Source organism: Halichondria panicea, chromosome 3 (genome assembly GCF_963675165.1).
Source record: "Halichondria panicea chromosome 3, odHalPani1.1, whole genome shotgun sequence".
NCBI classification, from domain to species: Eukaryota; Metazoa; Porifera; class Demospongiae; order Suberitida; family Halichondriidae; genus Halichondria; species Halichondria panicea.
In genome coordinates this window covers 1418227-1441746 of record NC_087379.1, presented here as the reverse complement: position 1 = coordinate 1441746, position 23520 = coordinate 1418227, and the positions used below count along the sequence as shown (strand labels likewise).

The 23520-nt window shown below is 42.4% G+C and overlaps 7 protein-coding genes across 12 annotated transcripts; 3 read left to right on the top strand and 4 right to left on the bottom strand.

The window, feature by feature from the left end:
* The first annotated feature begins 3 nt into the window (after positions 1-3).
* LOC135332878 (uncharacterized) lies at positions 4-2420 on the top strand. Its single transcript, XM_064527785.1, has 8 exons — positions 4-349; positions 485-652; positions 795-860; positions 910-1213; positions 1272-1641; positions 1691-1869; positions 1915-1980; positions 2029-2420. The coding sequence occupies exons 1-8, from the start codon at positions 122-124 to the stop codon at positions 2346-2348; spliced, it is 1701 nt and encodes a 566-aa protein (XP_064383855.1). The 5' UTR covers positions 4-121; the 3' UTR covers positions 2349-2420.
* A 149-nt stretch (positions 2421-2569) lies between these two features.
* LOC135332881 (uncharacterized) lies at positions 2570-5546 on the top strand. 2 transcript variants are annotated; one of them, XM_064527789.1, is made up of 8 exons: positions 2570-2890; positions 3260-3415; positions 3538-3603; positions 3662-3959; positions 4013-4367; positions 4760-4938; positions 4998-5063; positions 5126-5546. In XM_064527789.1, exons 1-8 carry the CDS (start codon positions 2660-2662, stop codon positions 5434-5436), a joined length of 1662 nt encoding a protein of 553 aa, XP_064383859.1. In that variant the 5' UTR covers positions 2570-2659; the 3' UTR covers positions 5437-5546. The 2 variants fall into 2 exon arrangements, with proteins under 2 accessions (XP_064383859.1, XP_064383858.1); XM_064527788.1 differs by having other exon boundaries at positions 3535-3603.
* Positions 5547-5571: 25 nt separating this feature from the next.
* LOC135332889 (uncharacterized) lies at positions 5572-8871 on the top strand. Its single transcript, XM_064527803.1, has 7 exons — positions 5572-5728; positions 6004-6104; positions 7205-7252; positions 7485-7800; positions 7873-8215; positions 8474-8646; positions 8710-8871. The coding sequence occupies exons 1-7, from the start codon at positions 5641-5643 to the stop codon at positions 8718-8720; spliced, it is 1080 nt and encodes a 359-aa protein (XP_064383873.1). The 5' UTR covers positions 5572-5640; the 3' UTR covers positions 8721-8871.
* Positions 8872-9141: 270 nt separating this feature from the next.
* On the bottom strand, positions 9142-11461 carry LOC135332891 (uncharacterized). Its single transcript, XM_064527805.1, has 6 exons — positions 11332-11461; positions 11005-11052; positions 10480-10768; positions 9943-10348; positions 9546-9727; positions 9142-9291 (listed from the first exon to the last, which is right to left on the bottom strand). Exons 1-6 carry the CDS (start codon positions 11437-11439, stop codon positions 9287-9289), a joined length of 1038 nt encoding a protein of 345 aa, XP_064383875.1. The 5' UTR covers positions 11440-11461; the 3' UTR covers positions 9142-9286.
* Positions 11462-11489: 28 nt separating this feature from the next.
* Positions 11490-15940, bottom strand: LOC135332880 (uncharacterized). Its single transcript, XM_064527787.1, has 12 exons — positions 15757-15940; positions 15588-15694; positions 15386-15457; positions 15213-15305; positions 13896-13946; positions 13767-13808; positions 13691-13711; positions 13307-13568; positions 12851-13160; positions 12301-12479; positions 11921-12061; positions 11490-11826 (listed from the first exon to the last, which is right to left on the bottom strand). The coding sequence occupies exons 1-12, from the start codon at positions 15881-15883 to the stop codon at positions 11546-11548; spliced, it is 1686 nt and encodes a 561-aa protein (XP_064383857.1). The 5' UTR covers positions 15884-15940; the 3' UTR covers positions 11490-11545.
* Positions 15941-16005: 65 nt separating this feature from the next.
* LOC135332896 (uncharacterized) lies at positions 16006-17822 on the bottom strand. The gene is made up of 7 exons (XM_064527813.1): positions 17630-17822; positions 17410-17519; positions 17232-17307; positions 17036-17170; positions 16784-16930; positions 16424-16489; positions 16006-16368 (listed from the first exon to the last, which is right to left on the bottom strand). Exons 1-7 carry the CDS (start codon positions 17724-17726, stop codon positions 16055-16057), a joined length of 945 nt encoding a protein of 314 aa, XP_064383883.1. The 5' UTR covers positions 17727-17822; the 3' UTR covers positions 16006-16054.
* A 1283-nt stretch (positions 17823-19105) lies between these two features.
* Positions 19106-23284, bottom strand: LOC135332883 (uncharacterized). Of its 5 annotated transcripts, none has more exons than XM_064527793.1 (10): positions 23057-23284; positions 21541-21609; positions 21178-21478; positions 20798-21125; positions 20573-20745; positions 20491-20526; positions 20365-20427; positions 19569-19904; positions 19313-19348; positions 19106-19258 (listed from the first exon to the last, which is right to left on the bottom strand). In XM_064527793.1, exons 1-10 carry the CDS (start codon positions 23282-23284, stop codon positions 19236-19238), a joined length of 1593 nt encoding a protein of 530 aa, XP_064383863.1. In that variant the 3' UTR covers positions 19106-19235. The 5 variants fall into 5 exon arrangements, with proteins under 5 accessions (XP_064383863.1, XP_064383864.1, XP_064383866.1 ...); XM_064527794.1 differs by having other exon boundaries at positions 19596-19904; XM_064527796.1 differs by lacking the exon at positions 19569-19904.
* Positions 23285-23520: the final 236 nt, after the last annotated feature.

Genomic DNA, 23520 nt, shown 5'->3' with positions numbered 1-23520 from the left:
CATTACATTGGTAGCAAAAGGAGGGGCAACTTCCTGATGTTTCTTGTTTCTACCATGTACCAGCTAGCTTGATCTCTATCATACTACGTACGTATGTACAGCTACAATAGTGTTCTTCAAGATGGAAAAAGAAGCAATGGTTATTTTGGGACAAAACAAGAGGAAGGTTCAGTACCGTGCTGGCTGCTGCCTCAATGACTTGATCAAAGCAGTAGAAAAGAAGTTTTCCAATGTCCTTGCTGAAAACAACCAGAGAGTCTTCCTATTGCAGCAATGGAACAATGACTATAAGGAGTATGAAGACATATGCGACGAGCAGCCTGACATTCCAGACAAGTCCAAGATAATGGTCAGTCAGTTAGTTAGCTTCACTCAGGGAACATTCAAGGGAGGGGAGGGGGGTGATATACTTGCTACCTTTGCCTTTGATCATGATCGATCTAGTCTACACCTGGCATATTCTTGATTGTTTGTATAATTATAGGCGAAGACGCGTGCAAGGGAGCCTGTCCCTGTTGAGGCTAAACAGAGAAAGGAGCCTGTCAGTGCTGACCCTAAGGAGACTAAGGAGACAAAGGAGCCTGTCAGTGCTGACCCTAAGGAGACAAAGGAGCTCTTGACTGAGGTTGCAAAGGAGCCTGCTAGTACTGAGGTGAGCCTGTGTAAGAGATCGTAGGTAGCTTCGTTGAAACTCTAAATTCCAAGGCATTTAATGATTATAGTGGTGATTTCCCAGTGAAAGGAAATCGTTATCCTACCTTGTACATGTGCTCTACATTGCTTATGTCTAACAGGCTGTCCCTGATGGTCAACCACCAAAAGCTGAAGAGAGTACTGACAATGGGGAAACCCCAAAATATGTAAGAAAACCACCACCTTACACATGTACAAACCTAATACTTTCTACAGCCTATTTGCACTGGTGCCCCTGAAAAAGACGATCTTAAATCGAAGGAAGTTATTGAGACTTCTAACGGTGGGGCTGCTGCACATGTTTCTCGAAAGAAAATCTGGGAGGGCAGAGAAGCACTCAAAGTGTACTTCATGAATCCCGATGAGCTTGACGGCTGGAAAAGCCGTGGAGAGCCCATGAACATGAGCACTGTGCTGGCTTGGGCACGGGTGTGGAATGTGCCTTTCTTCAGCGATACCATCCCTTACCTCTCTTGGACAGAGGTTGCCGAAAAGGCCGACATACGAGTGATTTTTTCACGTAAATTATCTGTTTATGTATCTGAAATGTATAATTATACAATCTACTGCATGTACAGAGACGGAAGGGAACTGGTCGATGGTGGGTAGGGATGCCGAGACTGTCACTGATAAGAGCAAGCCGACCATGGTGCTGAATCTCCTGAGCCATCCAGCAATTCTCCAAGAGAGTCTGGTCATCCACGAGTTTGGGCATGCCCTGGGACTGGAGCACGAACACCAGCGTTCAGACTTCTGGGACGTGGTCGGGAAACACATTGACATGGATGCAATGAAAGGTGACACCTTTGTGAACCCTCGTCAAGAAAGTGATGGTGGGAAATCGTTTGGAAAAGATTGGTTCAAAGATACGAAGGCACTTGAAGAAAAGAAGGGATGTCCTGAGGGTAGCATGCCTGAATATGACCCTGACAGCATCATGCATTACTGGTGAATCATATAAGAATTTTGGGCAATGTTCTAATTAATCTCACTATAGGTTCAAAGTAGACTGGATACAAGACGAATCACATCGTTCAGAAGAATCCATTGAGAGTGACACTTCACTGACTACCAAAGAGAAGAAGTATCTCAAGGGCATTGTTAAGAGAAGCCAGGGAGGCCAACTACTCAAACACCCTTCAAAGAATGACTACAAGGCACTAGTGGAGGCTTATGGTAAGCTGAGTGATAATGTTACAGTGTATCTAAAATTGACCACAGGCAAGAAGTTCATTGCTCCTGAGAATTTCGATACTACAATAACTCGAAAAGAAAAGTCTACTATTGGTAAGGACTTGCATGCTTGTACGATTGTGCTACACTCAATTTTTTTAGGTGGAGATGGTATTCTGAGAGTCGATGTTAATTTTCGACGTATCAGGGCTGTTACTTGGGAGGTTCGGAGCTTATGGCGACAAATAGGGGAAGAGTTGGGGCTTACAGAAGGTGACGTCGATGCAATCGATGCTAACCATCACAAAGTGGAAGACAAGTATGGGGACGTTCTGAAAAAGTGGATGCACACAGGCAAGGCAAAGACAGACCAGCTGATTGATGCTCTCAGATCACCTACTGTGAAGAGGGCCGACATTGCTGATATGATTACTGCTTCGACTGGTGAAAAAAGAAAGACTCTTGGACTTCCCATTCCATGAACATTGCTAGCGCTGTGCCTAATTTTTTTGTTTATTACCTGCATTCTGTGCGCTAATAGGATTCATACTCTGTCTGTGGCTACATCATAGATATGGCTACAAGTACATGAATGGGGGGGGGGGGGAGGGGGGGAAAAAGAAAAAGTAATTAGATCTCTTGAGTATGCCCCCCGAGAGAATCTATGATGTAATGTTTATATTTATAATGACGTCACTGATTCAAACACCGTGAACATAATTAGACAACCCGCAGACATAACCCCGTCTAAAAACAGTGGATTACAGTCGAGTCATAATATAAATTTGGAAGGATGGCAGGCAACATGAAAGCAGCAGTGGCTATTCTGGGAGAGAACAATTTGATAGTGCAGTACCCAGCTGACTGTAGCCTCGGTGACTTGGTCAAAATAGTGGATCAAGAGCTTTCCGATGTCCTTGCTAAAAATCAAAGAATCTCCTTACTGCAATACTGGAGCACAGACTTTGATATGTATGTGAACATACGCAATCCTAACAGCCTTCCGGACAAGTGTAAGATACTGGTTAGTGAGTTACTAGGTAGCTCAATATAATAAATTATTACCGTAAAACCTCTATTTAAGGCGACCCTCTAAATATGCGACACTTGGACATTTTGCCCATATAGCACCATATAAATTCATTTTTTTTGCGTACATTAAAACTCTACTTTCGCAAAACGTAATTATTTAAAAGTGTTGCCTTAAATTGAGGTTTTACGGTAATATGATTGCAAGAGTCTCAGAAGGGGGTACCGCGTATACGCGTACCGGGTAGGGGGCAGGACCTGACGTCTGCTTGCCAGACTAGACTAGAGGCGTGCATGCCCTAATCTAATTAATTTCAATTTGGTAGCTTTATTTTATTGCTTCTTTATGATTACATGTATGTAGGTTAAGACGTGTGCAAGGGAGCCTGTCAATATAGACCCTATAGAGACGAAAGAACCTGCCAGTGCTGATGGTACGAAGCCTGCTAGTGCTGATGATACGAAGCCTGCCAGTGCCGATGATACGAAGCCTGCTAGTGCTGTGACTCCACAAACTGACGTAAGAGTATAAAGTGGCTACATTGTACAGTCTCAAAGTCTAAATTTCAAGGCATTCAATGATTGGTGGTAAATCCCCCTTATATAATTATGTTCTTTTTACATTATTTGTCTATCTAGCAGGCTGTCCCTGATGATCAACCACCACAAGTTGAAGAGAGTACTGACAACGGGGAAACCCCAAAATATGTAAGAAACCACCACCACACACCATAAACAAACGTACCTACTACAGTGTTTTCTACAGCCTGCTTGCATGAGTCCCCCTGAAGTAGATACTTCGAAAGAAGTTCTTGAGACTTCTAACGGTGGGGCTGCTGCACATGTTGATCGTGAGAAAATCTGGAAGGGGAGAGAAACGCTAAACGTGTACTTCATGAATCCTGATGTGCTGGACAACTGGAAAAGCCGTGGAGAGCCCATGAATTTCAACACTGTGCTGGCCTGGGCACGGGTCTGGAATGTGTCTATCTTCAGCGACGCCATCCCTTCCCTTGCTTGGAGAGAGAAGGCCGAAAAAGCCGACGTACGAGTGAAGTTTTCAGGTAAAGCAATCATCTCTTTCAGCATCTAAAATATATCTACCGTATGTGTACAGAGACGGGAGGGAACTGGTCGATGGTGGGTAGGGATGCTGAGACTGTCACTGATATGAGCAAGCCAACCATGGTGTTGAATCTCCTGGGTCATTCGGCAGAGCTCCAGGAGAGTCTGGTCATCCACGAGTTTGGGCATGCCCTGGGACTGGAGCACGAACACCAGCGCTCAGACTTCTGGGATGTGGTCGGGAAACATATTGACATGGATACAATGAAAGATGACACCTTTGTGAACCCCCGTCAAGAAAATGATGGTGGGCAGTCGTTTGGAAAAGATTGGTTGAAGTTAGAAAAGAAGACTATGCCCATGGAAAGCGTGCCTGAGTATGATCCTGACAGTATCATGCATTACTCGTGAGTCATAATTATGATTATGCTAATACGTAATAATTTACAACTCATGCATGGATTTGCAAAATAACGCTTCGTTCTCAAAATTACAAAATTATGCCTACTTTGAATACCTTTTCAGAAAGAGTGCACTAGCAAAACTTGTTATAGAGTGTTGCTATTCTACTTAGAAGTTAGCTCTGGACTAGCTAAAACGCTAGCTGCAAGAGTGTGAAGAGCTTATAATTATAGAAAACTTTGCATCCTTTTTAACAACAATCGTGTTCTATCATTTCCTACTCTTTGAGTTTCTCCGTGATTATGCCTGTATGCAGCAAATGTAAAAGCATACATATTGTTATGACTTTGTGTATTCATTTTAGATAATCAACGCTTTTATTTAATTATCACAATAGGTTCAAAGTGAAATGGATACGAGATAAAGCACATCGTTCTGCAGAATCCATTGGGAGTGACACCTCACTGACTACCAAAGAGAAGAAGTATCTCAAGGGCATTGTTAAGAGAAGCCAGGGAGGCCAACTGCTCAAGCACCCTTCAAAGAATGACTACAAGGCACTAGTGGAGGCTTATGGTGAGCTGAGTGATATAATAGCAGTCTAATAATTAATTATGTATTAACATTCACTACAGGCAAGAAGTTCATTGCTCCTGAGAATTTCGATACTTTAGTAACACGAAAAGAACCATCCACTGTTGGTAAGGACACGTATATACAATGCTTCCTTGACTTAATATTACCATGTACTAACTCTGTATAGGTGGAGTTACCCTGAAAATAAATGTGCATTTACGACATATCATAAATGCAACTTGGGAAGCTCGCAGTAAATGGAAGATGATAGGTAGAGAGTTGGGGCTTACAGAAGGTGACATTGAGGCAATCAACACTAACTATCACAACGTTGAAGACAAGTATGAGGACGTGCTGAAAAAGTGGATGCACACAGGCAAGGCAAAAACAAACCAGCTGATTGATGCTCTCAGATCACTTACTGTGAGTAAGGACGATATAGCTGACGAGATTTTGGGAATTGATGATGAACAAAAAAGAAAAGATCTCGGCCTTTGAGAAAACAAAAACAGGATAATTATAGAAGCTTATATGAAATGCATGTGTATATTTTGTTTGTTTAGCTGTGTGTGTTTTGTACTGGTATGTTATTCTTAGAGACAAACCTCCATAGATCTATTATAGTAGATGGGCGTGAAACAGGGCGTTGCTTGTAAATCTAGTTGGGCGGAGTCATAGTCTATAACAGACTAAAATCCAGCAATGGCGTTGAAGCAGCCGTCAACAGATGATCTTGTAGAGCGGCTGAAAGAGATGGGACTGAGCCAAGAGGACTGTCAAACTCTGAAAGGTATGTATGAAGCTAGATTATAAATTCATTTAGCTGGTCGTGAGTAGACTAGCAAGCCGTCACTGTTGCAGGCGAACAGTTAGCCTGCAACAGTGACTGCTTGTGAGTCTAGGTCGTGAGAGCTGTAAGAACTGATATTGGTTATCTAGTTTAATGCTGCCAGGCTGTGCAGTAAGCCTAGTTAAGTTACGGCCTGCAGTAAGCATAAAGCTAAGTTCTAGCTGGTATCGAATGTGTTGTATACATTTGTACTATTAAACAATGTATTTTTGCAGCCGAAGAAGTCACTCCAGAATCTGTCGTATTGTTGACGAAAGAGGACTGCCAAGATATGGGCCTCGGACAAGTGGGCCAGGAAATATTGCTCAAATTAGTGGTAAGTATTTCCATGGTCAGGCTGGACCACACCATTTAATTAAGAGATTATTGAGTACGTATGTTCAGGAATTGTATTACTCGGTAATAAAAATAAATGTGATATGGTGTATTGTATGTTGTACTATGGTTGCACCAAAGATCAAAGGCTTCAGTTGTAGTTTATACTACTTATACAACCTGTCTGACCACAGCCATGGTATATGGCTGTTATACCCTAGTGTATAACAGCCATATACCATGGCTTGTGGTCAAACTACATGTACAGCTAGAACTGAATACAGTATCCCACCTTTGCAACAAAATTGACACACTGTTTCAATTAAAACAATGACACACTACTCAATTCAATCAATATTAGCAATATTAGAGTTAGAGAGAATTCAATACAAAACAGACTACTATACTAATGATTTTAGTCAACATAAAAAGAGCCAAGTTCGAGCGATGAATAGTTCCAAAAAGGAGGCAAATTTGGAAGAACTCCGTGATCGTGAATCGAACGATACTGGTTTGTTTGTGTTGCTTTTTTTCAACTTTCAACATTGGTTGTCACAACCTGCTTATTACATTGCTGCATGGGACCAGGAGCAGTAAGAAGGGTCCAGACTGCCAAGTGTTTCTCAGACTAAAGAGACTGCACTGCACTGGGCCAGTACAGTAGGCTTGTGGAATGATATTTTGGGGTACATTTGCACTCTTTGTAGACAAGTAGCACCAGTGTACTTTCTTGAAGTGCCTTCTATAAAGATGCAGAAACACAGCCTTCACAATTGCTTGCTTGAATCATAGACGCTTGCTTGAATCAGCCATCGCTTTTTAAAAAAATAGCAAATTCATTGCATAGCTATAGCAACAGTGACGGCAAACAGTAGTTATAAGCATATTCATTGAAGAAGCATGACAGGAAGTAGCTAAACATAGTAGTACAGTTCTAAACATAGTACAAGCCAGTTAAACTATGGCCTCTCGTGGTATATTTGCTTTACACGCTCGAGTAATCAGATAAACCAACTCGGCTGCGCCTCGTGGTTTATCAGATTACTCTCGCGTGTAAATCAAATATACCACTCGAGGCCATTGTTTAACTATAACTTGCAGGATTCGGAGGAGATGGAAACAGGAGAAGTTGGTCCACAGTACAAACCAGTAAGTGCACGTGTAGAACTTGCAGTTTTGTACCCAAACAGTTTCAAAAACTGTGAGCATTTTGTGTTTGGCGTAATCATAATTGTTACTTGAGCTTTGTAGCCCCAGGAAAGCATAATTTTGTGACAAAAACCGTGTTATATAAATTATATACTTTGGGAGTAAGTCATATTTGTATTCATCTTTTCATCGAATTTAACACTGAAAATGTCATGTAGTTATCTTGATACAGACGACACCACGCTGCATGGGACCTCCGGAGCTACCAGAGGAAGAAACAGACGCTGACTGTGTTGGGACACAGGGTGCAGCAGCTGCTTATGTCCGTACTCAGAAGCTGTGGAAGGGGAGAGAAGTTCTGAAAGTGCATTTCTTAAACCCTTCCGTTCTCGAGTCGTGGAAGAGTGGACATGGATTTAGTAAAAAGTCCATGTCTATCAGTATGGTATTGGAGTGGGCTAATGATGCCTGGAATCAGTGCGATGCCATTCCAGAATTCATTGTGAATGAATCTGCCAAGAGAGCAGATATACGTGTTCTGTTCTCAGGTATGCTAACTTCTTCTCTTATACATAATTATTAACTTCTTCCACAATTATGCTTTTATGATGATATTGCAGAGACGGGTGGTTGCTGGTCGAAGGTGGGTATGGATGCACAGAAAGTTAAAGATTCCAAGGAACCAACCTTGGTATTTAACCTCAAAGGCTTCCCTCAAGATTTTCAAAAGCATCTGGTCATCCATGAATTTGGGCATGTCTTGGGGCTCGAGCACGAACACCAACGCTCCGATTTCTGGGATGTGGTTGAGAAACATTTGAACGTTGAAGCTATGGGGCACGACTCACGCACAGGAGACTACTCATCCGTGAAAGGAAAGGCTGCGTTCGGTAACGACTGGCTCAAGAAGAAGGAAAAGGGAAAGTTGTCTGAATATGACGCAGACAGCATAATGCACTACTGGTGAGTGTGTGTGTGTCTACTGTACATGTATATGTCAGAAATAACAATGAAACAGCTCTGGATGTGTGAGGTGCTAGCTTTGAGCATTGTTAATACTTGCATGTATGCATTTTTCCATGACCCTTATTTGCTTGGATGAGTTTCCCCCTATATTCATGAAGAGCTTCCTTCTCTACAATTTTTCTATACATGTATGACATCTATAACACTGTACTGTGTAGTAACAATGCTTCGCTGCATGTATATATATATACACAGGTTTGACAAGGACTGGCTGAAAGACCCACGACTTCGTCATAGGAGAACGTTAGACCATGACCCTAAACTCTCAGACAAGGAGAAGATGTATTTGAGGGGTATCCACAAGAGGCACAACGACTATGCCAAACACCCATCATCAATTGATATACAATTTCTGAAAGATGCCTATCGTAAGCTGTGCCAATTGTATACCCACCTCACACTTATTATTGTGTTATTTCTTCTTAATTCAGTTACCAAGTGATGCACCTGGCCTATGCAAAGCTGCAGAACTTTATCCCAGTGTTAATTAACTGACTTGCCGTTATTTTTTGAGTATTTTGTCTTGTTTTACATCAAAATGAAGTTGTGTGTTTTAATGAATATATAAGTGATAATTATGATCTGAGCACAAAGATTGGCTACATTTTATAGAGTGCAGGTGCTAACATTTTTACTAACTAGATGTATATAATTATCACAATTAATTTTATATAAGTCTTGTATATACATGTACGTTTTTATAATTATACTTACTAGCAGTTTTTACATCTTACAATTGCAACCAGGACCCATGATTAATGGCATAATTGATTGCATGCACCTCCATAATAAAAGCATGCGTGCACTTAATTATTATTATTGCCTGTACTATATTATATCGATATCCCTAGGTTCATAGCAACTAAACAAGGAGCACTCTGGCTCTAACAGACACATACCTGCATGTACACTGATATAAAAAAAAAACAATTACTAATAAGCACTCTAGCCTTAGCAGTAATTCACATACAAATAATCCAGCAGTTTGTTCAGCCTGAGAAGCAGCACTCAACCTGCACGGGAATAAAAACCCGTCATTGAAGTTAATTTACATGTACCATATGTATTACTATAATGTTTTGCGAGCATCGAACTTTGCGAGGGTTGATCAATAAAATCCACAAAACCTAAATTACTCCTTCCTAGTAAATACACACGATTCTTGCCAGAACGCAATAGTTGATTGCCAAATTTTCTGCTGATTTGGCTCATTCGCAAAGGTTTTTCACCAACAAAATATTCTAGTAATATACCGTACTCTACTTACTATCGTAAGCACTCTCCAAGGAAGCCAGATCAGTACTGGAGGGGTCCCTAGACATACGGTTGTGCCTCTTGTGAACTCCCATGAGGTACGTCTTAACCTTTGGATCTATCTCTGTGTCGGGAATTGCTTTCAGACTCTGTTTGCGACGAAGACGATGATCCTTGAACCAGTCAACATCAAAACTGCAAATCAAGTAACACAATAATAATCATGGTCATTTTATTACTACACCACAACTTCAAGCCCCCTCTATATAATCAACCAGCTAGGTTAATGGGCCTCATGACATGTGTTTGATCTGTGTTAGCAGGCCACATCTTTATTACAACCTCTATTGGCCTAAAGGGTGGCCCTATACACTGCATACTGTGAATACGAGCAATATCACCAAACTCGCCTGTAGTGCATGATGCTGTCTGAATCATACTCTGACATTTCCACTTTCTGCTCCTGGGATTTCTTCTTGATTCCGAAAAATCGTCTGATTCCATTTCTCTCACCATATCTTTTCTTGAACCAATCTTTTCCGAACGACGACATATCCTTTTCAGAGTGAGCATCAGAAACACGAGAATCATCCTTCATTCGTGTGACGTCAAAATAAGGTTCCACCGCGTCCCAGAAATCGGAGCGCTGGTGTTCGTGATCAAGGCCCAAGGCATGTCCAAACTCGTGGATGACTAGACTCCTCTTTCCCTGCTCATCGGCACAGTAGTCATTGGAGAGATTTAGCATCATTGTCGGAGCAGGCTTTTTAACTGATTCTGCACGCTTCCCGATCATCGACCAGCAGCCGCCTTCGTCTGAAATAAAAATAGCTCAATCAATCACAGTTTGCACAATCACAGTACGTTTGCACAAGGTACCTGGAAAACTGGCTCTTAAATAAATTTATGAATTGCGTGAGGTGCAGCTATAAGTACTATTATAATACCTGAGAATTCCACTCGTATATCCGCACGCCTGGTGCTTGTGGTTTGTTTAAACATTGGCACTTTGCTGTTACTGTCTCGCCTCCAGACACCAGCCCATTCCAAGATTATCTGGGGAGTTACTCCAATGCCCCAGCCCTCTAGAACCTCAGGTTTCATGAAGAGCACATTAAGCTGCTCTCTCTCCTTCCAAATCTTCTTCTTCACAACCACAGCAGCTGCCTCACCACTATCTGTAGACTGATCACCTTCATCGTCAGAATGTGGCGATAAGGGGCACATTGGAATCGACTGTATAGGTGTAGAAGCATTAACAAGATCGAGATAATGTATATTGTGGAGTACTTAATGAACACATAATTATCGAAATGTAATTATTAAGCTAGCTCTGCTGCGCTTTGCAGCTCACTTTTGGGACAAACAATTTAGTAACAGTTGGAAGTATAATTATTATATTTTTGTATCAACTGCTAGCCCTTGTATATAAGCACATATACGTCAGAATGTGATTGTGTGTGGAGTCTCACCTGTCTACGACAAGCCTCCTCCACATCTCCATTAGAGTCACTAGGCAGCTGCATGAGATACAGCGATAGAAGATATAAATGCTCATTAATTAACCAATAACAGAATGATAAATTACTCCTCAACCACAAATAAAAGTCTAAAAAAGTACTCCTATATTGAACAAAATTCAGCCACCTGGTTCGTGCGCTGATGGCGATCCCTTTCGAATCATGCAAGCAGATCATTAGTATAATTATTAGCTGTAAAGCAGCCGGGCATGCATGTATGCATGTAGTCAGTCTCAGTATAATTATTATACATACACTGTAACACACACCTATACATACCTCTCCTGGTGACAGGTCTAGAGTTCTCAACGCCATTATACATTCACTTCCAAGACAAACAAGCAAGCAAGCAAGTCTTACCAGCCACGCCCATCTCAGTTGTTGCATTAAACCCCCGGATTATAAAATTCACCCCCCTGTCTTCAGTCAATAACATGCACATTGCACAGATAGACAATTCCAACACTCACACACCACAGAAAACAAAAGATTACTAGCGTTTAAAAATCCTCAGGGTCTCTATTTTCTCAGCGAGGTCAGCCCTGCCCACTGCTGAGGACCGGAGCACGACCAGTAACTCTTCAATGTACTTGTTCCCTTGAGTGATCCATGACACTAGGACATTATTGAGGTAGTCACTGGAGTTAGCGTGTATTGCATCCAGTTCACCGACCGACAAGCCCAGATATGCACCAATCACTCTCCACTGGGCACGGACATCCCAAATAGTGTTCAGAATCTCTTGTTTGTGGACATTCACTTGCAAAACAGAGTCTACAGAAATAAACAAGAATCAACTTTGTAGCTTTACCTCATACGACTAGATAAGTGCACAACCAATCAAACGTACGTACATGTATATGCATACCGGTTTTATCAATACTGTTGTACTGAGGGTTTCTTGGAGCTGCTCTAGTGGTAGTGTTGGGTCTTGTGTTTGTAGCAGGAGACAACTGTCTTGCCTTTCGTCGAGGCACAGGTGATGACACTTGTCTCAGCTCATCGTTAACTGTATTGGAGGTGTAATGGTGTCAAGTACATACTGCTACAATAGGCAGTCACCCTTGGCAGATACCAACAGTGGCTACAATGAGGTGTTGAAAATACACAAATGTTATACCAGGCTTTTGCCCCCCGTTTGGATTTGGTTTGCCCTCTCTTGGAATTTTAAATGCCAAAGTACGAACATGCCTCCCCCTAAAATTTGCTCTTGGAAATTGCCTGAAAATTGCCCAGCAATATACCTACCATAAATGTCCACTAGATATTGCTTGTCGATGGTTGAGGGGTCACTGGGTAGTTTGCCCTCTCCCTGTCTCTTGTGCACTCCAAGAAGGTATCGTTTGTCTGTCGGTGACAGTGTGTTGTCACCCTCAATGTTACCATGGATACGGTGACGAGGATTCTCCAACCAAGCAAGATCAAACCTTGACAATTCATTTAATAAAGAGCAGCAGTGAACATACACACACCACCACATTGCTCAATTAAGCATGTAAAATTAGGATACACAGTGACAGTACCAGAGTACAGACCACGTACAGGCATTGTGATATGAGTGTGTCATTCTACGTGCGTAAATGGCCCACATCTCTAAACAACATTCAAAACAGCGTGGTTAATTACAGTCATGTAAGAATTGCAAGTACAAAATCTATATATATGCGTACATGTGTGTGTACACGTACCGTCAAGAGTCGTTAGGAAGAGTACGCAACTCCGTAAACGTAGTAAAATTGGATTAATAAATAGTCTTTAAGATCCATATAGGGTTGCATGGGTCAAATCCCACACTCACCAGTAGTGCATGATGCTGTTGGGATTGTACTCCAACACTCTGTCCTTATCCACTGCATCAGATTTCTTGACTACCCTCGTGTATTGTTCTTGAGGGATCCTCTTTTTATCGAAATAGCCGCCCATAACGTCCCAGAAGTCAGAGCGCTGGTGCTCGTGATCGAGCCCCAAGGCATGTCCAAACTCGTGGATGACCAGACTCCTCTGGAGGTGCGCTGGTAGTCCTCTGAGATTGAGGACCATGGTCGGATCAGTTACTGGTTGAATCTTCTCTGCATCCATGCCCACTGCTGACCAGCATCCCTCAGTGTCTGTGGAAGTATATACATGTATGATTGCAAACATAAAAATAAGTTATTCGAGCCTTTACTGAAAGGGTTTTTTGATACATGGAACGCAATTTCCCTTCAAACAGAGACTGTACTGAACTAACTACACTCCGCACTACAATACGTACCAGACAACTTCACTCGAATGTCTCCTTTTGCTTTGGAACAAGTGAACGTTGGTACTTTCTCATTTTCAACGTCCCAGACCTTGGCCCAGTCGAGGATATTGTCTCTAGTGAGTCCCCAACTGTTGAGAACGTCAGGGTTCAGAAAAGTCACTTTGAGTAGCTCTCTCCCGGCCCATATCTTATTGCGGTACATGTGCACAGTGTGATCAAAGGAGAACACACTAGTGCCCGACTCAAGGCCTTGGGTGCAGTACACAGGAGCCTGTGTGGCGGGGGATTTGCTGGTATTAGATTGTGATACGAAATCATAATGGGTAGGACAAGCTCTTGAGGTAACGTATGCATACAGTGCATTAGTAGTGTAAAAGTACGACTTTTATTTACCTCATCTTCTTCTCTGAAGCCCTGTAGGAAGAAAGAAAAAAGTTAAGTCTGTAACTAAGACAATGCCATTGCTCACGTCTCCACTAGACTGTACTCGAGACACTGGCTCTCTCGTCACCTACATACCAGAGTAAGTCAGAGTAAAGTAACTATTTCAATGCTGTTGTTAATCAGTTATTAAATGCAACCGTCCCCACTCACTCACATCTTCTTCTCCCTGCTGCCTGGTGGGTGACTCTTGAGGGTCTCTCATCTCCTACAACAAGAGTCATAATACAATCAGTGCTATACTAGCTATAGTTAGACACTAGTTGATAAGATCTACATGGGAAGTACATGGGAAAAGTGCCTCAGAGCAGGTATACTATGGGACTTAGTATACCTGCAAATTTACTTAGTATACCTAGTATTCCGTTGTCAAGTAATTGTATTGTAGTCAAGCAGTTTGCGCATGCGCACTACTATCTAAATGAGTTAGACACTGTTTTGTCGGTGTCCATGTGATTTAGAAGCCCTCAGCCACTTTAGTACCCTCGCTACGCTCGGGATACTAAATCAGTGCCTTTGGGCTTCTGAATCCCATAGACACCTCCAAAACAGTGTCTAACTATTATTTAATGCATGGTAATAGGAAGGTCACTGTACACACACACTTCTCACATGGACCCCACTAGTACTGGTCGGGGAGTGCACACACACTCCTCTCACCTGGACCCCACTAGTACTGGTCCCCCCAGTGTACACACACACTCCTCTCACCTGGGCCCCACTAGTACTGGTCCCCCCAGTGTACACACACACACTCCTCTCACCTGGACCCCACTAGTACTGGTCCCCCCAGTGTACACACACTCCTCTCACATGGACCCCACTAGTACTGGTCCCCCCAGTGCACACACACTCCTCTCACCTGGACCCCACTAGTACTGGTCCCCCCAGTGCACACACACTCCTCTCACCTGGACCCCACTAGTACTGGTCCCCCCAGTGCACACACACACTCCTCTCACCTGGACCCCACTAGTACTGGTCCCCCCAGTGCACACACACTCCTCTCACCTGGACCCCACTAGTACTGGTCCCCCCAGTGTACACACACTCCTCTCACCTGGACCCCACTAGTGCTGGTCCCCCCAGTGTACACACACTCCTCTCACCTGGACCCCACTAGTGCTGGTCCCCCCAGTGTACACACACACACTCCTCTCACCTGGACCCCACTAGTACTGGTCCCCCCAGTGTACACACACACACTCCTCTCACCTGGACCCCACTAGTACTAGTCCCCCCAGTGCACACACACTCCTCTCACCTGGACCCCACTAGTACTGGTCCCCCCAGTGCACACACACACTCCTCTCACCTGGACCCCACTAGTGCTGGTCCCCCCAGTGTACACACACACACTCCTCTCACCTGGACCCCACTAGTACTGGTCCCCCCAGTGTACACACACACACTCCTCTCACCTGGACCCCACTAGTGCTGGTCCCCCCAGTGTACACACACACATTCCTCTCACCTGGACCCCACTAGTGCTGGTCCCCCCAGTGGGTGAGCTCTCTCTGATATCATTGATGATCAGTGTACTAGCAGGAGGCACCACCACACGACCCTGAGGCCGAGGGTAGGAAAAAATGAATGGGATTACAATAACAAACATCATATTTCAACTCATATCATATTTCAACTCACATCATCATTTGGGACGGTCGAGTGAGTATCAAAGGTCAATCGATCATCTACCTCAGCGCATATCTCCTCAGCCTGGAAACACAGAGTACACATTATATCGAAATCGAAACAACTATAGCCAGCTCCATGTACATACAGCACCATCTAGTCTACACACAAAATGATTTTCCTAATTATCTTTCCACACATACACACAAATTACCATTTTCTTGAGCTTAGTGATCATGATCTGACCACCCATCTTGATACCCAACTCTTTCACTACGTTTTTCTCCAGAAGAAGAAACGATGTACCAGTAAATCCATTGTCTACAATATAATTATAGTCATTATAGTCATTTCTACTCTGAGCTAGCTGGAGCCATACCCACCCAATATTATGTCACAGTCCTTATGTCCAAGGCCTTCCTCCCTCAGCCAAGAAACCAGCTCCTCTGTGGACATTTGTTTGTGAAACAACCCACTCCTAGGTCTCTTCTCTTGAATTGTAGTCGCCATGTACGTACGTATGTATTAAAAGTTGTGATACCTCCAGTTAGTCACGCCCAACTAAAATGTATTTTATAGTGAGGAAAGGGTCGTCAGAAAAACAAACCCTAGCTTAGCTGCGTATTCTCTGGTTGAAATGCAGGAATATCTGATTCACAAAAAGCTAAAAAAATAATAATGCTACAAATGAAAACCAATTTTTTTCTTCTTATCATCGTCCATTTTTTCGATGGTTCGAGCCAGTCCTGCGTAACCCACAGGGGGGGACCTGAGGGCACTCAAGAGAGTGGGAAATGATGGACTGTCTTTATCTTTCTGCAACCACATCTCCAGAATAGCACGGAAACACTCACTCGGATCGCCACGGTACCGCGTATCAATGGCTTCAAGTGACGGTGGATCTAGATCGAGTTCCAATCCAAACGATCTCCATTTGCTTCTAACATCGTAGGTAGCATCGTGGATTGGTCTCAAGTGGCGTAGTCCGAGCTGATCTATGGGGGAGGAAGGAGATGGTGACGGGAGAGAGTGAGCAAAAAAGGAGCTTACTTGGATCTTCAACAATGGTCATACCGACTTCATATCCTGGATCTGAGCTTGAAGATAACAGCCTCTCTATGTGTGTGTGTGTGTGTGTGTGTGTGTGTGTGTGTGTGTGTGTGTGTGTGTGTGTGTGTGTGTGTGTGTGTGTGTGTGTGTGTGTGTGTGTGCGCGGTGTGTGTGTGTGTGAGTACAAGGCATGATAATTGCTATTGATGTCCAACATTAATTTTGTGCATATATACAAGAGCTCTAGAAGTTGGCAAAGAGGCTAAGATTGTTACTATTGCGATTACAAATCTTTTGAAAAATCATAAGCCTTACATGGCAGGATCTACCAAGACTACCATAATAACACATGGTTCATACCTACACCACAGTATTTCTGCCTGAGGAGAAAGGCTAGATTTCCCTCAAAGTCCTCCAGGGCCTCGCAGATGGTTGCCCAGGTGATCCCAAGGCTCCGCGAGTTCTTCTCGATATAACCAAACAGAGCAAGTTTCTGGTCATCGATGTCTGTACAGAGACAATATCGTATGTCACTAATCTGGTAAAAACGTCGCTTAGATACCAATGGTGCAAATATTGAATACCACCTTTAAATCTGAGGACATACATTACCTTGGGGATGGTTTCTTCTAATTTTCTCCATTACGCTCGAGCCCAGATTTAGTCCAATAGCGAGCTTTCTCCACTCTATGAGACTATTCAGCTCTCTACACAAGTTGCTCGCAGATAAATTGCCATTAACAGGTCCTGCATTGATACAAACACATTATATGAAACTCAGCAAGTACACCTATGTATTCATGGGTACCTAGTGTCTTGGTAGGCGCCTGCACCGATTGAGGGGGTTGGGTGGTGGGTACTGTTACTTTAGCTTCTTCTTTGGCCTACACATGTAAAGCACACAGTTCTTTATGCGTAGCGTCGTTACACGATTTTTTGTATAATTATCAGTATGATTATCAGTACATAATTATAGTGATTTTCACTTCTCTGATTAGGTCCTCCAAGTGGAGGCGTGCACCTAGGGGAATCCCCAACTCCTTGAAGTGCTCCTCCTTTTCTATCCGGATAAACGACGCTCCTCGAAACTTAGCATCTGGGTAAACAAAAAGTGAATAGTTTAGACTTTCGCACGGTTGTGCTATTTATTACATCTCCATTGTTTCTATCAGTATATATATGTATGGTAGGGTCTATGGATATCACTTCTGATCTTGGCACAGTCCTCTGAGTCCACCCCTTTGGCTGCTAACCAGTCGATCAGCTCATCAGTATTGAAAGCGAGAGAGTAGTTCAGAGACATACTATTATAAAAGTGAAGCTATGTACGTAGACGTAGGTCTATACACTTTCTTGAGTGCAAGTGCTGCTAGACCTGTAGGAGGAGTGAACACGCCTATGTTTTTTGCTCCGATTCTAAGCCGCCCGCTGGTCACGCCCATCTAGAGGAGGTTTCAGGTTTCAAGTTGGCCCAACTGAGAGGAGGACAGGAGGTAAGCCAAGGTCAACAGGGTCACTTTTAATGAAATCATTAATCATCTTGTCCTTCTCTTTCTTTTAGGTTAGCCTCTGGCAGACCTAGCGTTCAATTGGAAACAAATCTGCCTGGGGTCGAGGCTAGTTTCAGCTTACCGGGCCAAGAGGAACTCTTGATCATGCATACCATTAGCCTCGACCCCAGGCTGATCCGTCTCCAATTGAACGCTAGGTCGGCAAAAAAAATCGGCCTGGGACCGAGGCTAGCATACCATCTACTCTATATTTTGGGGTGGGGGGGCGCACTTTCAACTGTGTTGTGTTTAGGATATAGACTCAGATACTTATCTACTAATTCACGTTTCCAATGCCCCAATGCCCTTTCTACGTAGTCTCGACCTGCTAGGTTATTCGAGACTACACCACGCCCGAATAATGAAATTTAGGGGGAAGGCTTGAGTGAAGCAGCCAAAAAACTACTAATCTACTTTGCCTGGCCTAATTGACATTGCAATGCAGAGATGGAATGCATTGCATATATAATAGTTATAGACTGAGTCCAAGGTCTCTATGGGGTTTTGAGACCTGAAGGCCCGAGGCTGTAGCATCTCGAGCGTAGCGAGGGTGCTACTAAGGGCCTGAGGGTCTCAAAACTCCATAGTGACCGTTGACGAGGCCTATAACTGGTTTAGAATAGTGCTAAGCAAGCTAGGCTATATTAACACAAAGAAGACTCTGAAACCAAGAGTTTCTACAAGCCTCAAGCAACGTTAAAGCTTTGCTCTGGCTAGTCTACATAAAAAAACTCACATTGATGAAGGCAGTTTCTGTTTCTTGAGAATCACGCATTGCAAATAAAAAGTTGCTATTGTCATAGTAGTTAGCTCTGCACTAGAGCACTAGCTATTGTAGCTGCAAGAGAGAGATAAAAGCTGCAAAACGGCACTGCAGAACGCAAAACTTAAAAAAAATTTAATTTTTAATGATGCACTGTATCATCGTTACTATGACTTCAACATAAACTGTGTGATGTTGCCATGTTCCATACAAGTTAATCTTGACATCATCTTGCCTGTAGGCATAATCAGTATAATAGACCTACTTAGAAGACCTCAGGTCCATAAGTGAAATAATGGACCTCTCAGTGACCTATCAGATTGCAGTATTACTACAAGCATTTTCTAAAATTATATATAATTATATGTATTATGTAAAGGCATTCACATAATTTTTATTATATAGAAGGGCTCAGTGTGGGTTAATATCAAAAATAAAGATTTATCTACGTCTGGCAATAGGCTAGCTAGCTAGTTAAGTTCTGCTCAGCGGTATGGCATCACATTCGTGGTTTCTTGGCAACTGCAATTAGGATATCATATTATTGTGCACACATGTGTCTAGTACATTGAATACCTCGTGGTCCACCTTTTGCTTGATCCTCCGGCATACCTAAGGTGGTCATAGAAACATTGTGAGATCAGAATATTTAGGTGACTTGTATTTTATGACATGTACAAAAATCAGGCCACACAACAGTGACATTGAAATAAGCCCTGGGGGTGCATGAGCAGTATACATGCATGTAACTGATATTCGTATGACTCCTTGCGCCTCCCCTTTACCAGGCCAAGTGAATATGCTTATAATTATTGCTCCTAAAAGTACATACGTTTTGCCGATCTTTTTCTATTGTTACCTTGCCCAGGAAAGGCAATTTTTAAGATGGCTTCCTCGACTTTTGAGTACAGGTGGAGCAGACCCACATTCTCTGATTTGAGAGCACTCAGAAAAATGTCAAGGTAGCAGTTAGGACTGCTTTGAAACCACTTCAACAGCATTGCACGGTAACAACCTTCAACCTTTGAAAGATTGTTTGTCTGAATGGCGTCCAAATCAAATTCAGACAAACCCAGACGAATACCGATGTTATGCCACATGCCCCTTCCATTATACGCAGCGTCATGTAGAGTGTTGAAGTACAGCTTGTCAGAGGGAGAGAGTTGGACTGTGAATATGAATACATGCACATGCATGGATGTTATGTAGCTATGCACATGTGCAGTGGCGTAGGAAGGGGCCAGGCCATATATACAAAAAACTCCAGAAACATGAGACAGCTGTCTTATGCTACCAGTTTTACTAAGGTGTGCATGCATATGGTCAGTCATTAGCAAGTATACTACAGGTAGCTCACATGCAGACTGGGCACGTTAAAAATTGCTGAACAAGATGATGTTTCGAGGAATTAAACACAACTTTCGTATTTGAGCAAGTTACCCGGCAAAATAGCCTCGTTTATGTATAGCTGCATGGGGTCAGTTCCTATATTAGCATTAGGAAATAGACTATAATCGATCTCTTACCAAGTCTTAATAATTAGTAGAACCTAGTAGAGATGTTTGCTAGTGAGTATAGGCTTGATTGTAAAACATAACATTTCTGTGCACTAGTTTGATTCCACTCACTTCGCCCGTAGGAAGGTGCTGCTGGCAGTGAGGGTGGCTGACCTGAGGCTGATACAGGAGAGACTATACGTGTGCGTGAAAGAGTATAGAGTATATATATCTTTCAAGTAAAACATTTCACTGTACCTATAGTAGTTGTGGTCGGAGAGGATGACACTCCTTCTATAATTAATAACGTGGATAAAGCTTTGTGAATGCATGGACATACCGTAGTTCTCCTGTAGAAAATCAAGATCTTTCTTTGAAGGCCTGTCAGCACAACTCCGATGTCTTTTGTGAATCCCTCTCAAAATAGCCTTTTCATCTTCACTGAGACTTCCATCAGCCTCCACTTTTGATAGATTCTTGTGTTCTTTCTTCATAAGCCAGTTTACGTTAAACCTATATATCGCTTGCATGCATATGTGAATTAACATAAAGATGGCGATATTACCAGTAGTGCATGATACTGTCTGGATCGTACTTTGGTGTCGTCACCATGGCATCTTGTGACTGATTTTCCAACATATCTTTGTCAAACTTCACATTCTTCATTTGAGGATCGTTTCTCATTTTTCCCACATCTAACAAGCTGTCCGCTACCTTCCAGAAGTCAGAACGCTGATGCTCGTGTTCCAGACCAAGGGCATGGCCAAACTCATGCACGACAAGAAATTTCTGCATGTTGGGGTCTAGACCTTTTAGTGAAAGGGTCATTGTGGGCTTAGATACATCTCCAACAGTCGTCGCTTGCCTTCCAACCTTGGACGCACATGTACCACCTGTGCCAATTAACATTGTAAAATATTAATTTATAGATTATAGATTATGTACCTGCAAACTTGACTCTGATGTGAGCTCTCTCTGGCCTCTCCGTCTTCTTAAAGGTTGGAATATTGGGACACTTGTTGGTATTCCAAGCCTCAGCCCAAGCGAGGATATTACCGATGTTTAGTACAGATCCTTCACACTTCCATTTTTCCTGCTCAAGAATCTCTGGATTGAGGAAGAGGACAAACAGGACGTCCTTCCCAGTCCAGATGTTGGTTTTTAGAGCAAAGCCGCTAGCTCCTTCCTGGCTAGCATCACTCGAGGCTTCATCTTCGTCTTCACCCAACGAGTCCGTGCAGAATGTCTGTAAGCATGTAAAGTAAAGCATGCATGGGCATTTCCTATACAAATACTTGCTTAGCTTACCAAGGTTGGTGCCAGGGGCATGCCAGGGGGAACTGGATGAGTTGTTGCAATTGGCTGGTCTTGTTTCCTCTGCAATTAAGTTAATAAAGACATGCAGCTATAGTAAAATGCATGCATGCATGCAGTATCTATAGTAATAGGCCATATAGGGTTCTACTCTAAGATTTATATGGTTGGATAAGACAATTCTTTCTCAGAGATGCTATATATATACACAGTATTATAGACAACCAATTGGATATATTCAGTTCTGGTACAGTCTGGCCGGGATACTGCAGACTTTCACACAACTCAAAGGGGATGTATATCTTGCTACTCTATATAATTACACTTATTATATGGGTTTAAGTTATCTGATACAAGGGATGTACAGTATATATATACAACTATAATAACTATACAACTCGAGCCCGAGGGCAAGAGTTGTATTAGTCTTGCAGCACGAGGGCATGCATGCATGACGTTATAAACCTATTGCTAACTTCTAGGATCAAATTTCAAGGATCATTACTTAAAATTGGCTCCTATATATACGGCATTGGAATTCACCATCACACATCAATTATAATGCACTCCAGTTTCTTATAATTTATTATAGTTATTGTATATAGGAACAATATAAAAGAGCTCATTCCAACTTTTGACCAAGCTTTCTGGCTGCATGTGCAAATATAATTATGGCATAATTATTGCACTGCGGTGACTTGTTAGCTTATTGTGCCTGGCTTCACTGTGCAATATGCCATATATATTTGCACTGTGGTTTCTTTGATCTTTTGCTCAAACATGCATGCATGCAACAAGCAATGTAAGCTAATAGGGTGGTGGGTGGTTTTGTTGTATCTTGGTATCAATATCATCATGCAGTGATATTGATTATTACTTGTATTTACTATATAGACTTGGAAGTCAGCACTTTTGCATGCAAAAAAGACACTGCATATATAGGCATACACTCTCCGTGTAGAGACTCGTGTAACGTTTGCCACGATATATTTGTGGCAACTCAAGTGGCTAGACCGCATGCGGTTACCACAAGATCATTGATATAGCGACATTGGATGCACGTGATGCTCACTACCAGCATGCAAGTTATAAACTTGAAGTTATAACACGGCACGTACTAACACAGCACTATATATGTGTATAAGTATAGTTTTGTGGTCTAAGTATCACAACGTCACAAAAACCCCAGCCACCTAAAATCATCTTATCTGATACTGACTGTGCAACGCGAGATTCTACACAGAGTTTGACCAGTTTACTGTTCACCGTGCAACAGTGACGACTTGCAAGTTTCAACAGACTATATATATATATATATATAGTATATATACACTTAATCTGACTACAATCAATTTATATCTATAAATCTGACTACAATCAATTAAGACTATACATGTACGATAACAGGAGTACTCCAGACGATAATCGTATATGCATGTGTCTGAGCATTTGTAGTTTTACGAAACCCTGGTATTAACTAGATCTGTAAGCCTTTGATCATTACGCTCACCATTGGCACTGCATTTATCTTGCATCCATCTCGTACCTCCTCAAATTTTTTCAAATTTTTGTAGTCATTAAACTTCTCACTCCATATCTGCAGGTGAGAGATGCTGCCTCTCTCAAGCTTAAATGTGTCTTCAATGTGAACTATAAGGGTACCAATACTTTTAGTAATCTCAACCTCTTCTTTTCCATCTTCAGCCCTGTCAAGAAGTACTAGAGCAGTATCATCCATAACTCAATCTAGCTAATATAAAACTAGCTACGAAACTAGCTCTACTAACAGCTTTGTTTATATTAAAAAGGGGAAAATAATAGAAGGTGGGGGTCTTCCCTGGGACTATTCGTTTAGTGGTATGATTTCCCTGGGGCTTCCCTATAAGGGGGTGACGTGTCAACCTGCACATTGCACGTCTTTGTTGATATTATATATTCATGAGAGAGGGGCGGGAAACAAGCAAACACATAACT

Bases quoted from the DNA above. Each gene is read 5' to 3' on its own strand.
- LOC135332878 (XM_064527785.1), top strand. From the start codon at position 122: ATGGAAAAAGAAGCAATGGTTATTTTGGGACAAAACAAGAGGAAGGTT. The intron at 350-484 runs GTCAGTCAGTTA...GTATAATTATAG, and splicing joins CAGACAAGTCCAAGATAATG to GCGAAGACGCGTGCAAGGGA. The intron at 1,870-1,914 runs GTAAGCTGAGTG...AATTGACCACAG, and splicing joins GGCACTAGTGGAGGCTTATG to GCAAGAAGTTCATTGCTCCT.
- LOC135332881 (XM_064527788.1), top strand. From the start codon at position 2,660: ATGGCAGGCAACATGAAAGCAGCAGTGGCTATTCTGGGAGAGAACAAT. The intron at 3,416-3,534 runs GTAAGAGTATAA...TTGTCTATCTAG, and splicing joins CTGTGACTCCACAAACTGAC to CAGGCTGTCCCTGATGATCA. The intron at 5,064-5,125 runs GTAAGGACACGT...AACTCTGTATAG, and splicing joins AAAAGAACCATCCACTGTTG to GTGGAGTTACCCTGAAAATA.
- LOC135332889 (XM_064527803.1), top strand. From the start codon at position 5,641: ATGGCGTTGAAGCAGCCGTCAACAGATGATCTTGTAGAGCGGCTGAAA. The intron at 6,105-7,204 runs GTAAGTATTTCC...TATAACTTGCAG, and splicing joins AAATATTGCTCAAATTAGTG to GATTCGGAGGAGATGGAAAC. The intron at 7,801-7,872 runs GTATGCTAACTT...ATGATATTGCAG, and splicing joins TATACGTGTTCTGTTCTCAG to AGACGGGTGGTTGCTGGTCG.
- LOC135332891 (XM_064527805.1), bottom strand. From the start codon at position 11,439: ATGCAACAACTGAGATGGGCGTGGCTGGTAAGACTTGCTTGCTTGCTT. The intron at 11,053-11,331 runs GTATGTATAGGT...TATCTCATGCAG, and splicing joins TAGACCTGTCACCAGGAGAG to CTGCCTAGTGACTCTAATGG. The intron at 10,349-10,479 runs GTATTATAATAG...TTTTTATTTCAG, and splicing joins TATACGAGTGGAATTCTCAG to ACGAAGGCGGCTGCTGGTCG.
- LOC135332880 (XM_064527787.1), bottom strand. From the start codon at position 15,883: ATGGCGACTACAATTCAAGAGAAGAGACCTAGGAGTGGGTTGTTTCAC. The intron at 13,947-15,212 runs GTGAGAGGAATG...CTCTTGTTGTAG, and splicing joins CCAGCACTAGTGGGGTCCAG to GAGATGAGAGACCCTCAAGA. The intron at 13,809-13,895 runs GTGAGTGAGTGG...TCTGGTATGTAG, and splicing joins GGCAGCAGGGAGAAGAAGAT to GTGACGAGAGAGCCAGTGTC.
- LOC135332896 (XM_064527813.1), bottom strand. From the start codon at position 17,726: ATGTCTCTGAACTACTCTCTCGCTTTCAATACTGATGAGCTGATCGAC. The intron at 17,520-17,629 runs GTGATATCCATA...TTGTTTACCCAG, and splicing joins GGACTGTGCCAAGATCAGAA to ATGCTAAGTTTCGAGGAGCG. The intron at 16,369-16,423 runs GTAAGCTCCTTT...CCTCCCCCATAG, and splicing joins GACCATTGTTGAAGATCCAA to ATCAGCTCGGACTACGCCAC.
- LOC135332883 (XM_064527793.1), bottom strand. From the start codon at position 23,284: ATGGATGATACTGCTCTAGTACTTCTTGACAGGGCTGAAGATGGAAAA. The intron at 20,428-20,490 runs GTACAGTGAAAT...GCACACGTATAG, and splicing joins TCCGACCACAACTACTATAG to TCTCTCCTGTATCAGCCTCA. The intron at 19,259-19,312 runs GTATTCAATGTA...TCCTAATTGCAG, and splicing joins AGCAAAAGGTGGACCACGAG to TTGCCAAGAAACCACGAATG.